Genomic DNA, 14,879 nt, shown 5'->3' with positions numbered 1-14,879 from the left:
CGCACATCGTAAAATGCAACTATAAACTAGAAAGGCCAATATTTGCTTTGGAGCAAATACAGCGATGGGTTCACCACATTTTACGACATGGCAGGGAAAGAATGAGAAACACAAGGGAAAACAATGATTTACATTGATATAACTATAATATGAAGTAACATACAAATAAAACAACAGTTGGATAGCTATTCCCTACTTTATTGGTTAGGATTTTTAAATTGCATAATGCAAACTGTTGATTTTCAAAATAAAAAAAAACGTCCATGCCCCGCATTCCAATGCTGGAGCAGGAAAGCTTGAAATACCTACCAAAACACTTGAATAAAGACATACTGTTAGTATGGAAATGCTCTGTGCAGGTGTTAATCAAGTTAAATCCCAACAGCCAATCAGCAAGAAATGCTCTGTGCAGGTGGAAATGCTCTGTGCCGGTGTTAATCAAGTTAAATCCCAACAGCCAATCAGCAAGAAGTATAGAGGAAAGCTGCATGCCTATTGGTTGATGCCCTGCATTCCATTGTGATGACTCATGCCCAGACGTGGTAAACACGGCAAACTAACACAGTAATACATTTGCTATAACACAGCCAAAAAACTCAAATAAACCATTCTAAAAGCCTGTATCACAAAAATTTAAAAAACGCCTAGGGGTATTTGCCCACTGTACCTCCATACCAAATTTCAGGACCTTAGGCCCTAAAATGAAGAAGCTGAATCCATTTAAAAAATGGCAGGAGAAGGAGAAGGAGAAGGAGAAGAAGAAACATCAGAAAAAGCAATATGGGTTCACCACCACTTCGTGGTGTGGTGAACCCATAAATATCTCATGTTTTAATAAAGAATGATAATATGTTCAAACGTGCACTTAGACAACATTTAATTTTTTTAATGTTTTGTTCCCAGCCTGTTGTGTTTGTGTGCGCTCATGTGGCGGTGATTTTCAGCGGCGCCTGCCGATTTTGCCAAGAAAGCTCGTCACTGTTAAACAATTTGTTACGCTACACTTTGTAGAGGAAATCCGAAGAAAATCGTACGATTTCCGTACGATTCTGTTTGTATTTAAAGCTCTTTGTGCCATGGTGGCAGCGTGAAGATTAATTTAATTTACCGTGATCGAACACCGCTGTAGGATGTAGGATACCCCCATCATGGCCCATCATTTTTCGGGCGTCTCAAAAGGCGTCCCGGTTACATAATTGTTCCAACCGCAACCGAACGCCGTCCGAAACGCCGCTAAAATCCCGTCTAAAATACCGTCTAAGCCCGTCTAAAATGCCGTCTAAGCCAGTCTAAAATGCCGTCTAGCCCGTCCGAAAAGACGTCCCGGAGCGCCGTCTCTAGCGTCTGGATCCCCATTTCCAGACGTCGTTTCGGGCGGCCCAGACGTCTGTCTGGACGCGTCAAAGGGGCCAATCTAGACGCGTCCAAGCGTTTTGGACCGTCTTGGACGTTTAAAAGGCCAGTCCAAAGCTGTCCAAAGCCGTCTGCCATCGTAATCGTCCAGGGCGTCTCAATAATCTAAGACTCTTTGGACGGGCGTCAGAAACGGCGTTTCACCGTCGGGGACACCTTCATTTTTCACAGAGGAACAAACTAAGCAAGTCATTTAATATTTAAGATTTTTAGCTACCGTATTGTATTTGTCGATGTCGATTTACCGCAATAAAATCAAGAAATCGGGTAAAATATTACACAGTCTTCCCCGTAAAAAATGAGACCTTCCATTAACCCCAAATGACCTCTCCTTCATGCAAGCAGCGACGCCATGTTGGATATTTCTCGGCTTTCTTCTACCACCAGTTTTGGCTCATTTTTACAACAAAATCCCGGCTAATATCGCCCAGAAAATATCTGGAGCCCTATCTGGTCGCTAGAGAAGCATTATTTTCTAATTTTAGTGGATTTTTCCCAAAAGAAAAGTTGTCGTAATCGACGCCAAGTTACGACATGCTGGGATGGTTCGCTGGGATTTTTAGGGGCCATTTTTGAGTCATCGGCACTTCGAAATTTTGTTTACTTTTATGATACGAACGCTAGCAACAACAACAAAAAATGCTGCCACATCATGCCCATATTCTTTATTACCCGGTACCCGTTGGATTTTCTTGGCCAACATTTGGCAACGTACTCACGGCTGGACTCAGACGGTGGGATTGGCATTTTGGCCGTCTCGGGACCGAAAACATGTGGACGCTGGACGCGTTGGACAGGTAGACGCAATGCAAGATTTCTTAACGCTTGAGTCGATGGGAAAAATTCAAGGGACCAACAAAAAGTGGTCGTAATGGACGAGTGATCTCTATACAGGGGTGGTCGTTATTACAGGTTTGACTGTATGTATTTCCCAACAACATGACACATCTACATTTGTACTAGAAATGCTCTCTTTGTTGTCTATTTTAAATAAATTCCTAATTGCAAATATGCATAACAGTTTCTAGTATATCAGTAAGAGCACATTTTAGCATAAGAGACACAGGTTACCCATCAATTTTGGTAATTTTCCGGGGGGTAAATTTATTCCGGGGGTATTTTTATTGGATTTTGAAAATTTGTCCGGGGGGGTACGTTTATTCCGGGGGGTATGTTTATTGGGCAGATCATTAACATCAATAATTGATCCTTGATACATAGGCTATAAAACAGCAACGTTTTAGCATGTATAGTCATAGCTTTGTTCTCAATCCCTTTTTCCAGCCTTAGCTTTACTTGGGCATGTTTTTTTTTTTTTTTTCGCCCTGTCGCTTCACATTTTTCATGAAAAAATCCGAGAACCAACAAATTAAATTGGTGTGGCCTCATAAGCAAATTACGTCAATGAAAATCATTTTGTTTGTATCATGTTTTATATGAGTAAAGTTATACTACTGTACATTCTATGTAAATTGACCGAGTTGAGGCAAAATACATGTACTTCACACTAGAAATGCAGACAGGGTCACATTCCTAAGTTTTACGAACATTTTATGTATATTGACACAAACAAAAAAAGAGTCTTTTTGAAGGCTGTGTACAAAAAGACAGCCTTGGGATGGGTACTTAGAGTTTAGAATGACACAATTTTTCTCTTCTACTTACATATTGTAGCTGTAAGTTTAATCATATTCACAATATTCAAGAAGCATACTGGATGTTGCATTACATTACCAGTAGTATGGCACTGTGGCATAATATTAGAATCAGAGTCAAGAGCACAGAAATCATGTTTGAAGGAAGCTTTTTCAATGGGGTTATGCATCATTATGGATTATGCAAAAATTCTCCATCACCATAACACATAATGGTAAGTTTAGAAACATCTCTAGACTAGTGCATTACATAAAAATTCAACCAAAACCAAGTATGCTTTAAATTGAATTATAGAGGTCTAATTATTAATTACATAAAAGTATTAAAGGTAAGGTGCCACATGGAAAATAATGTGGGTCTGAACCTATTTTCAGGACTCTGGATTCTTGGAAGTCCCCAAATTGAACTATTAAGTTAAAACCTGTCTCGTAACGCTTGGTCAAAATTCCTTTCTCAAGTTGGGATCATTTCGCTCTAGAAAACTGGTGACGTCAACTTTTTTTTAGTGGTAAGGCCACATAACATCCTCAGAAGACCCCCAAACTAGTGCGCGCGGGCGAATAAAATAAAAATCCGGCCAAAAATAAAAATGCTACTAAACCACAGGAATACAAAGGCAAAGCTGGTATTGTGAATTTGCGGCAGACCTGCGGCAGTACATAGTGACGTATACGGCAAGCCGGCACATGCTTGGCTTTTTGCGGATTTATGAATCGACACTGTACGTATGTACTGAGGTCTTAAGTCGTGGAGCTTTGGTAGCCTGGGTGCCATCCTCCAGAGCTACCACCGGCTCCGTACTGTCGCTATATAGCAAGCTGACATGGACTTTTTTTTTTTTTTGAGAACAAACGAAAATCAATTTTTTATTTTTTCACCCGCCCACTCGATTATTTTTCTTGAAAAATCTGTTAACCAAGAAATTAAATTGGTGTGGCCTAATAATAAAAAATTATTCAATTTCATTTCAATAAAGGTCATTTAAGCGGGATTTTGTTCGCATGAAAAATTTGCACGTGAAAAAACTTCTGCATGAAAATCGTGACGTGAAAGTATGCAAATTAGCTGATTCCCAAGGGCTTTAAAAACTTTTTGCTGTTTTAAGCTTAAAAGTTGGGGGAACATGAAATAGAACTTAAAATCATTTTGTTTCATTCTAGATTACATTGCTTTGTTTTGTCAATTTTGTTGTGATTTTAGGTAATAATTTGAAAGGTTGCGTTTTCACGCATAAAAAAGGTTGAAATTTGCATGTGGAAGTATCTAGCTTCCAGAATGGAGAAAAGCTTCAAATTGTTACATTTTACAATACAAAACCTATACTAGTAGTTTTAGATGTATTTCTGACAAATTCAAGTGATTAGGTTTCATGGAATATATGCAAATTAACATATTCCCAAGGGACCTAAAATTTCAAACACAAGTTTCCGGTAACAGACGGAAAATAATACCAGAGGACATTTTCCTGCCTAAGAATTTGATACTGCATATTTTCTAACATATTTCAGGGACTTTTAATTTTTCACACACAAATTTTTCACACGTAGAAAAACCTGTTCCCATCATAAGCTTGATTAAAAGTATGGCTTTGTCCCCCAAAAAGTACAAATTAAGGTTATGTTGCACTTGAAAGCATTATTTTCGTACACCAAAATCTTAAATCACATAGGCAAAAAAATTGCCCATGTAAACTATCTAGTGATATACTATACACAGAAGTGTCGTCACATTGGCAAATGGCCAAGTCGGCATTACCAAGGGATTTGCCATTATATTTTACCACAAATTTGAGAATTATTACAAATCCAGTTTTATCTAAACTCGTTGTTTATGCATTTTTGTACTGAAGCACTGACCATGTCCTAAAATGAGGTTAACGTATCAAATTACATATTAGGACCTCAAAATAATACACTCAGCTAACATTATCTCTTATGAAAGTGGAATAAAAGCATTTGGAAGGTAGTTTCGACACACAAGAAAACCCCAATTTGAACTAAATCTCAGTGTTTTTGACAAAGAAGGAAATATGCAAATGAGCCTCCATAGGCAGGTGGAGGGAAAGACCCCAAAGGTTCACACTTTTTCTACATAATGAAACTATTATGAAAGCTTGTCTTTTATAATAGTAGAAGTGTTTGGCATTTCCTTGTTTATTATCCACTTTGGAGAATAATACACATCTCACTTATATCAAGTTCCCCACAAAATGACCCTGAACCTAAACTTGTATTCCCCAAAGTCATAAAAGGTCACATTGTATAAAATGAGAATAATAGACGAAAAAATACAATACCAGGGTTCCACTCGGGAATTGATGCTTGGAATTCTTGTCCAACCCGCATGCCAGCTTCTGTGAATGGAAAGCGACATGATGGTCAACACTTTTTTCTTCAAAAGTAGAGACACAATGACAAGAAGATGTGGGGTGCAGAACGGGTGGTTTTACCATGCTCGTCGTCACTGCTGCTATCGTCGGATATGTGCCCGTTGCTGGCCCCCGACGGGGCATCCCCCCGTGTCCGCGGACTCAATATATCAACGTTTCTGCCGACCATGGTGGCTCCACTCGACGGTACAACACGAATGTTGGCCTTTTCTGACCGAGAAAAATGTCCGGAAATAGCCGAAGAGACAATAAAATTTTCAACTTTGTTAGAGCGTGCCACATCCGCCAGGCGACTCTCCACATCTGAATAGTCTGTAGCGGAGGGATACTGTCAAAGACCTGTTCCGCTCGCACTTACTATTTACAGAAGTTTTTAGCCATAAACTTGCAAAGGTCAGCACAGAAACTTTACGGTTATAACATTTGTGGTATTTTGTTAGCAAAATATTCGTGCTTAGTCGGTGTATTTCTGTTTTGTGGCGGAACTACTTTTTTGCGCGCATGTCGAAAATCCGTGCCGCAATGTAATGTGTACATAAAGTCCAAAATCGTCGTCGTGTGTCGAAATCACCAACATGTGAAAAAATCAAGTTTGTGATTCAAGTATCGTTTCATGCTATATCGGGGCGGTGGGAAAAGTGCAATTGGCGTTATTCCCTTGTTTCTTATGGATGCCAAAGAGCCAAAGAGCTAAATTCAGCACAACGCACAAAGCTGCGGGGTGATCCATTCATGACCACATTGGGTGGGTTGGGCGTACAAGGTTACTGGCCACCGAACGGCTTTGTTGTGCCCTTGCTGTTACCCTACTACCGCTAAAATGACGGTCACACAGTATCGTAGTCAGAATTTGTCTGTTTTAGACACGTTTTGCGGGTCGTATGCCATACTGCACCAATGTAAGCAGTAACGGTTGCTCCCCTGTTCGTAAACGCCCTTCTTCACTGTGCACATGTTTGGGTGCAACCCTGGTTTTCCCTTGAAGTCATCAGCATTTCGACTGGGGATTTCTTTGCTAAAGACTAACAACAGTTATTTTCAGATTAGTTGAGGGCGGATAATCATGATTCCTACCATTGTCTCACAATCAGCAATACCAAAGTCCGTGTATCAAAAGACCTGGTTGGGTGAGAGTTTATTGGACTGGGTATTTAAAAATATTTTGGAGCTCACAGTCTTGTATTTGTACGACCAATTTACATATCCATTAAGAAAATAACTATAGTAAAAATTTGGTCTGAGTTGTAAATTTCCAATGAGCATGACCCATGTATATTAAAGGTGAACTGGTTCGTCAAGGGAAGGGTGAGGGGCACACAAAGGGTTATTTGATACACACATGGTGTGACTGTGGGAGCCCCCGATAGGGGCCCCCACATACTGACCAATCTCCAGACAATAGACTTGTGCAAGATAATCGCCCAAGTCGGCTAAGTTGCAACTATTTTTTGGTCGATGTGGAAGAAGTGTAGACAACTGTTCATGAGGAGAACGGGGATATCTGTCACCATTTTATGGTCTAAAGCAGCCAGTAAACAATAACGTTATAAGCTCAGTCAACCTTACCCTACATTGACTGGGAAATTAAACCGGTTTGCCTCTTAGTCCTCATTTTACGATCACGTAATGGATATATTTTAGTTTGTTATCGGTTGATATGACGGTATAGTCGGAAGATTCCGAAGATCATTGGGTTCTATATCACACGAAGTTGACATATTCTCTTCATCTGGTGAATTATAGCAGACCCTATGGGGTCTTACCATCCAGTTACCAAAGCTTGCGTCTGTCTGACGAGCGTTTTAAAATCGGATGTTGTCAAAACTCAAACTCAATCCACGTATAACTCTCATGGCTATCTAAGAAAAACCAAGTCACCTTCTTAGGAATCTTTACAGTCCAAAAATATAGTCTTCATCAAAATTCTCAAGGGAGAAACCATTCTTGGGGACAGTCCTTTGTTGGTGCAAGGAGGTTGGTGTGCTTCTGTGTAAGTTATGGACCGTGGATTTTTTACGAATCCCTATCCATCGGCCATGGGTATTGCCTGTTTTTGACCCTAGAGACGAGGTGTTATATCCCTGTAGAACCGAGGGCACCGTGTAGTGAACGGCTACACCAGTAACGTAACAACAGATGCGAGATCTTTGACCCCTGTTGACATAATCATGAACATGAATAATGAGCAACTCAATAGGAATCAATAGCGGTGATGGAATTGTTCCACACATGGTACATAATGGCGAATGTATTTATGAAACTAGCAAGTTTAAATGGCATGCATGCATGTTTTCCCGGAATTAGATAATGAACGGGGCAAACCAGTACTAGCAGTTTGTTCACACGAGATTTTACCAAAGTTATACCCCACCATTTTTAAACAAGGCATGTGCAATAATTTTCAAGTAGTTACTTGACTGTAGTTAATTGTTACATCTACACCTCCTAGGTCATTTAAACCTCCTTGATCAATCTACACAAGGCAAATCGAACCACACATATAACACCCTACAAATACAACAATGGGGAAAGAGTAACGCATGGCTAAATGTCTACCTGCGAAAGCGGAGCGTTTTGCTTTCGGTGGAGATTTCACAACTGTCATCTTGCTTTCCTCTTGACTCACCAAACAACAGAAAAGTCTGCCACAAGAGACAGCTGGACCACAGGCTTATTCATATTGATGAATCACTGCCTGCATATTAATGAGCACTTGGCTTATACTACAGCAGCTATGATTGGTTGTGGCGAGGACGTTATATTGGAGTCCTTTGTTCGGCGGCGAGTTCTTTTGTAAACAGGTAACGTTATATTTAGCCGAGATATGGTTAGAATCTTTCGTGGAGCTCACGAGGTAGACTCTCTTGAAGATATATTTGGACTAGTTTGAAATCGCATTGTTATAGCGCTCAAGGGTACGACTGTACAAATGAATGCAATATGCATTACTGATGACAATCGGTAGGTGGAGTTTTCTATATACTTTATCGTGTTGGACCCAAAATTGGACATGTTTCCCTTTGTAGCTGAATTAGTTGTGATTTCTATAATTAGTATCTTTATTAAGGCTTATTTCATTAACTAGAAATGTTTTTTTCCCGATAGAAAAAGTTTGCTTTCTGGAGAAGACATGTTCCCCTTTGATGTGACAAAAACAACAATAACTGGGTCTGGGACAAAAAAGTTGCAATTCACACACGAACAATAAATCAGGTGGGAAAATATTCAAGCTAAGATCGTGTTTCGCCCCGTTAACAAGATTAATTAGAAACACACAAAAATACAAACATCGGAACAAAGAAAACATCGAGAAAACAATGGCACAAAGAATAGCCTATAAAACCGATCAATCTAGTTTTCTATATACTTTATTTTCTACTATAACAAAGTATACTATACATGTAACTGAGAATAAACTACAACATCGTGAGGTATAGACGCTACAGGACTATCGTAGAGTGGAACTCGCTGGCCGGCCAACGTTATTCGCTAGTGGAGTCTGGCTAGAGAGGGTCTATACGTCGCAAGGACCCTCTCTGGCGAATGGATACTGCCTGGCCTATTTGATACTGTCTTTTGCCACCCTAGGATCTGCTTGGAGATTAAGTACAGGCATCCGTAGACAACTTTACTGTGAAAACGCTTGTACGCTTTTGATAAACCTATTTACTTGGGTTCGGATCCCTAACAGATGTTGTACCCTTCAGAATGGCAGACTATTCCCTCGACTCGGGTGAAAATCATGTGTACCTAGCTTCGGTTAGGGACGTCCTCTCGGATGGAACGTAAAGGTTTTTGAGGAGAGCCACACTCCGAGTTAGCACGTTTAAGATCCCGCCGCATTCATTGAATATACAAAAGTGTAGTGTAAAGCTGAAACTTACTAGTACATGTATCTTCTATTTCAAAATGACTGGAAAATGAACAAAAGCATGTAAGTGAGCTGATACCCTGGTCCTCGCGTGATTAAGTTATTCTTACACGCATATCGGTGCCTACCAAGCACTGAAATACATGTACATATTTCAAATCTTATTACATAGGTTTCAGCAAAGCTTCTTGTCGAATAATAATGATTTTGTTGAATATTTTTCACAGCATTTTTTTCCTTATACATGTAACGTACATCATGGTAAGGTACATGTAATGTACATGTAACGTTACTAACTAATTTCCGAATGTTTCCCATCATGACCTATGGACCAGAGAGGCCACACTGGCGGAATTTGGATCCGTTGTTAGGGGATTTGCCGGAAAATGCGTTCATTAATTTATGAAGATTTTCCACGTACTAGTATATGTCAAGTCAAGTCAAGTCAAAGTTTATTGCACAACGATTGTCACGGGTACAATGTATGGCAAATAATAAGTTACTAGTTGGTATATATGAGTCTATCATAATGCTACACATATGGTCAACGCCAACGGTTACTGTGTCTGACAGAGTGTTATAAAGAACTACTGCCTAGAAAATATTTCAACTCTACACGTACGTACGTAGTACATTACGCTAAACTATACTTATGAAGGGCACAGTGTCAGTGAGCAGTTGTACCTATACAAAACATGTTCTATGACTACTAAACAGAGTGTCGACTAAATTACTATGTGGAAGGAATGACGTAATGTTCAGGTGATTATTATGACCTCTTCAAGATGTCAAACCTGAGACCATACTGTAAGGGTGAATCACACCGGGAAGAATCCCTGCTCTTTTCAATAATGTGAAAGTTTATTGCAAATACTTGCCCGCGGGCTAATTGCAGCAAACAACATAGGAAAGAAAATACAGTGGTATGTGAGACTATATCTACGTCTAGCATTATACTATATTCTACAACATACATGGTACTAGTTTTTCTGGGTTTGACTTCTTCTTTTTAGGCAACGGAAGACGAATTTACCCACTTCTTCTATAATATGTGGGTTCTTTGATTTCAGTAGTAAATTGTTTTTTCTTGGTAGGGAATGGTGGGGAAGTAAGGGAGCATTTTGGACACGGTGCTAAATAATTGTTTTCTAATGTCGTCATAAAATGGACAGTTAGAGATGAAATGAATTTCGTCTTCCACTGCATTTGAGGAGCAATATTTACAAATTCTCTCCGACACAGGTACATTTGTACTTTCATATATCGCCCTTTTTCGATTTCCAAGGGGTGGGCACTGATTCTAATTTTACTAATTCTTTCTATGTTGTTTGTAACTGCAATTAGCCCTCGGGCAAGTATTTGCAATAAACTTTCTTTCTAATAACTAATAGCGGAGCGCTGCTCGAAGTCACAGTGCTCTAGGTATTGTTCTAAACAGTATTCAGTTTTACATTTACTATAGAATCTCAGTATATTTCAATAAGTGTGGTGGGATCTGTAACGTGCTCAGGGTGCGGTCCTCCTTATCAAAACGGGACGTCCGGCTTTACGTCCTATCTGAGAGGACGTCCCTAACCTCTACCACAGTATAATCGACCAAATAGACAGATAACATGCCAAGAGAGTTGGTCCGCTAATAAAGAAGATAAACTGTATTCTTTGGGAACAAACTCCCCTGGTGTGTTATCCGTCTATATTTGACCAGTTTCTACTCTTTCCAGCCGCTTCCCTAGGCCTGTTAGCGGCTAAGCAGAGCCTGCCTTTGGTGGGTAATGTCATGAGTTGGGTCGACTTGTCCAGAAATCTATACTTCGTCTGGAACTGTCCCTCCTCATACCCATCGCTTAGTCTCCACCATACTTCTTTTGCGGGGTGAATAAATCGTAGAAATCGGCCTAAAAAGGGTATTAATTGGCCAGAGAAGGTAGCCGGCCAGAGAAGCTCCATTTCCCCGCCGGCTACCTTCTCTGGCCAATTAATTTCTACGATTTATTCACCCCGCAAAAGAGTCTGGTGGAGACTACCGATCGCTCCACCAGCCCACGTGCAACACGGCTGAAGGTGTCAAACGTCATGTGTACAGTCTCGTTTCGTTCATTTAATGTAGACTTTTCAAACTGAGAGTAGAAATACTGCTACAGTAGGGATTGACATCGCTGATGTCCACGTTCAAGGGACTTTGTACCTCCTTAAATCTCCCGGCAGTGCAAAACAATGACGTGCTTGGACTTGAGTTGATTTGCCAGTATCCAATACACCAAATTCCTATTACTTATCACTTTAACGTTATATCGGTCGGAATTAGGGCATCCCCCGTTAAAAGGCCTTAAAGCTTATTTTCAAAGAATGTCTAGACTTTAGAAATTCCTCAAACGATTGTAAAAGCTCATTGTCATCCCATCATGACAATTGTTGTGCAATAAAATTTATCATAGTAAAGTTGGCAGTTTTCATGATATATGCTGTGTGTACAGGCTTATATAAAAGAGGCTTCCTCAGTGAGCCTACCGACCCTAATCTCCAAGCAGATCCCTATCAGTGGCAAAACAGTATCAAATTGGCCAGGGCAGTATCCATTAGCCAGAGAAGGTCCGCAGCCACCGACGGGGTGTTGGGGTCAGGACAAAAAAAAAACGGCCATAAAAAGGTAACGATCATTCCCCCACAACCTCTGCTTGGAGAGTACCGACCCGGCAAGCTTGCCTGATTTTAAAAATACCGCGCGATCTCCTGTTACCCAGCATCCCTTACAAACTTTAAGTGACCGTAGGTAAACTCTGACCTTTGACCGTAGTTGGTCACTAGCTCGATGTGTAAAGTTACTGATCTTTTTCGGAGAATACTATGTACTGTATTTAATGCCGTGCTCCTGTAGTTAGTTGAATAACGTTACTTGGGTAACTTGGTTAAATCATGGCCGATCTGACATCGGCACTAGAGTTGCAGTTGTCGGAGATCGAGCTCCTCGGCAGTATGTTCCCGGGCCAGGGAGAGTTGGTCCTGGACCACCCCGCCACCTTGGCGGATGTCCGGCAGTACGTGGACGGACAAACGGACGCAGCGCCGGCAGCCAGGCTGGAGTTCACGGTCAACCTTAAGGTACAGGAACCGCAACAGGTAACATGAACAATTGAACGTTCATAAACGTTCTAACCATATGTGAAGGTTCGTTGCGTCCAAAGCGAGGTTTAAAATCAAAAGGCCTCTTGTATTTAATCTCCAAGCAGATCTTTGGTGGCCAAAAAAGATAGTTGGATACACGCGGACAGTATCCAGCCGGCCGACAGTATCCACTGGATGGGCCGGCTGTCAGAAAAAAACGGGGCATAGAAAAAGGTCACAATCTTCCCATTCAACCTCTGCTTGGAGAGTATCTTGTATTTAACCTTCTTGTTGGGTCCAAAGGGAGAACTTGTTTCTGTACCGCAGATTGACCTTTAGTTTAGGTCAAGTTGGAAGGGAGTGATGGTTGACAGTCAGGTAGGAAGTGATGGTTCTACCCATGCCTTATTCATAACTGCTGAATGGTTGTGAAAGTATGTCAGACCATCTGTTTGGCTGTGCTAACTAGAAATGAATTTTTGTGATGTAATAATAATTTTTGTTCATTTTCGGACAAGTTTCTAAGACTTGCACTAAGCTATTCTTTCCTGATGTTTCAGGCCCAGTTCTCTATCCAGTGCTCCTTTCCTCACGACTATCCTGAAACTCTTCCTGACATCAGCATCTGGACTGCCTCTATAACACGTCAGAGACAGACTCAACTCAACCTGGAGCTGTCCCAATACCTACAGTCCCTTCCCCGGGGAGAACTCTGTGTTAACTCCGCCCTGGAGTGGGTACAGGACAACGCTGCCAGGTTCCTCGACCAGGCCAGCCCCGCCAAACAAACCAGTCCAGTCGACACCCCGTCTCGAACGTTCGCACGGTACTGGATCTACAGCCACCACATACAGAGCAAGTTCAAAAGGAGGGACCTGAACGAATGGGCAGGTAAACTGGGGGTAACCGGGTTCTACCTTCCCGGTAAACCTGGCATCATCTGTGTGGAAGGAGGGAAGGAGCGCTGCGAGGAATACTGGAAGTGGGTTCGGGAACTGAACTGGAAGAAGATTTCCCTCCGACACCACGAGGAAACGGAGCTGGCGGACGGGCAGGCCGTCGACAGCCTTCGGAAGTTCCAGGGATTTGGGGAGAAAGTTTTTGGTGCTCATAACTTTCATGGGAGAAACTTCCACATGGACCTGGGAGAGTTCTATCAGTTCTTGAAGGAACACCACTGTGAGGCCATCTATGCCATCCTGTTTGGTATCGAGGGCAAGAGTACAGAGAGTTGATGAAATAATCCACGTGCAAAAAATATGAAAATTGTATGTAAATATAGATGTTGTCCATTGTGCAGAGATAAGAACAAATTTTACTATTATAGATAATATAAGTGATTATCATCACCATTTTGAGTGAGTGGCCCAAACTAATATAATAACAAGATATGATACTATAGCCGTTGCTGCCTTAATTACCTCTGTAATACATCTATCTTTTACATTATAACTATTGAATAAAATCTATGGGAGACAGTGAGTGAGTAAGTGAGTGAGTGTGTGGGTGGGTGGGTGGGTGAGTGAGTGAGTGAGTGAGTGTGTGGGTGGGTGGGTGAGAGTGAGTGAGTGAGTGAGTGGGTGAGTGAGTGAGTGAGTGAGTGAGAGTGAGTGAGTGAGTGAGTGAGTGAGTGAGTGAGTGAGTGAGTGAGTGAGTGAGAGTGAATAAAATCACTCACTCTGATAGCTACAACCTGTACGGGCAGTCTGTCCACAAAAGACTTCCACTTTCATATTATTTTAAAGTCAATAAAATAAGATAGAATACTGGGTAAAAGTTGAAGAAAGGCCTCATCTTAATAGTTGTTGCAGTTTTCTAGTATTGAAAAATCAAAATCTATTGTTTGAAATGTTCGACAGCCTATGTGAGTCCTGTGGTGATATTCATGTCTAGGATGCATCTTTATACATGTATCAGCATTTCTGATGTCAGCAGTGGTGACTCGAGAAGAAGTATTTCATTGAATTTTTAGTTTGCTGGCCTATTCTATGAAATTCCAGCAAAAATTTGAGAACCAGAAAAAAGATGTGGCCCAAGATGTAAATGTCACAGGTAAGCCAGTATAAGTGCCTTACCTGGGGCCACACCAATTTCATTTGTTGTTTCTCAAATTTCAGGAAGCAGGGAGGTGAAAAACACACTCAAAAGACAGTCCTAAGGCATCCTGTGATAGTCCCAAATGCTACCATAGCGCCCACGGACTTTTCCAACTGTTTGTGCCAAAGTATAAGCATTTTGGGTTGAACCAGAACCTATATAGTAAAATTGCATGTGATGTTATATATTTTGTTTGGCAAATCAGAAAAAAAGAAGCAGATGAATCCAAGGACCAAGAACATAAATGTTATACGTCGATGAAGGTTAGACATCCAGGTAATACGATACGCCAAAAAGCAGTTACTCAGCAACTGGATATGATTTTGAAAATCATATCCAGTTGCTTGAGTA

General features: G+C 41.0%; 2 protein-coding genes across 2 annotated transcripts in view; one reads left to right on the top strand and one right to left on the bottom strand.

Moving 5' to 3' along the window:
* LOC109464862 (REST corepressor 1-like) overlaps nucleotides 1-5,777 on the bottom strand; it is a 34,926-nt gene extending 29,149 nt beyond the window's left edge. The window contains exons 1-2 of the mRNA XM_019761951.1: nucleotides 5,519-5,777; nucleotides 5,366-5,422 (exon numbers count right to left, since the gene is read on the bottom strand). Coding sequence (XP_019617510.1) covers nucleotides 5,366-5,422; nucleotides 5,519-5,627 — 166 coding nt within the window. The 5' untranslated portion in view covers nucleotides 5,628-5,777. The remainder of the gene's footprint in view (nucleotides 1-5,365; nucleotides 5,423-5,518) is intronic.
* A 6,357-nt stretch (nucleotides 5,778-12,134) lies between these two features.
* On the top strand, nucleotides 12,135-13,909 carry LOC109464870 (RWD domain-containing protein 2B-like). The gene is made up of 2 exons (XM_019761960.1): nucleotides 12,135-12,446; nucleotides 12,992-13,909. Exons 1-2 carry the CDS (start codon nucleotides 12,243-12,245, stop codon nucleotides 13,664-13,666), a joined length of 879 nt encoding a protein of 292 aa, XP_019617519.1. The 5' UTR covers nucleotides 12,135-12,242; the 3' UTR covers nucleotides 13,667-13,909.
* Nucleotides 13,910-14,879: the final 970 nt, after the last annotated feature.

This window comes from Branchiostoma belcheri, unplaced genomic scaffold (genome assembly GCF_001625305.1).
Source record: "Branchiostoma belcheri isolate BF01 breed outbred unplaced genomic scaffold, Haploidv18h27 scaffold142, whole genome shotgun sequence".
In the NCBI taxonomy this organism is placed as follows: domain Eukaryota; kingdom Metazoa; phylum Chordata; class Leptocardii; order Amphioxiformes; family Branchiostomatidae; genus Branchiostoma; species Branchiostoma belcheri.
This window is presented reverse-complemented; position numbering and strand designations above follow the sequence as displayed.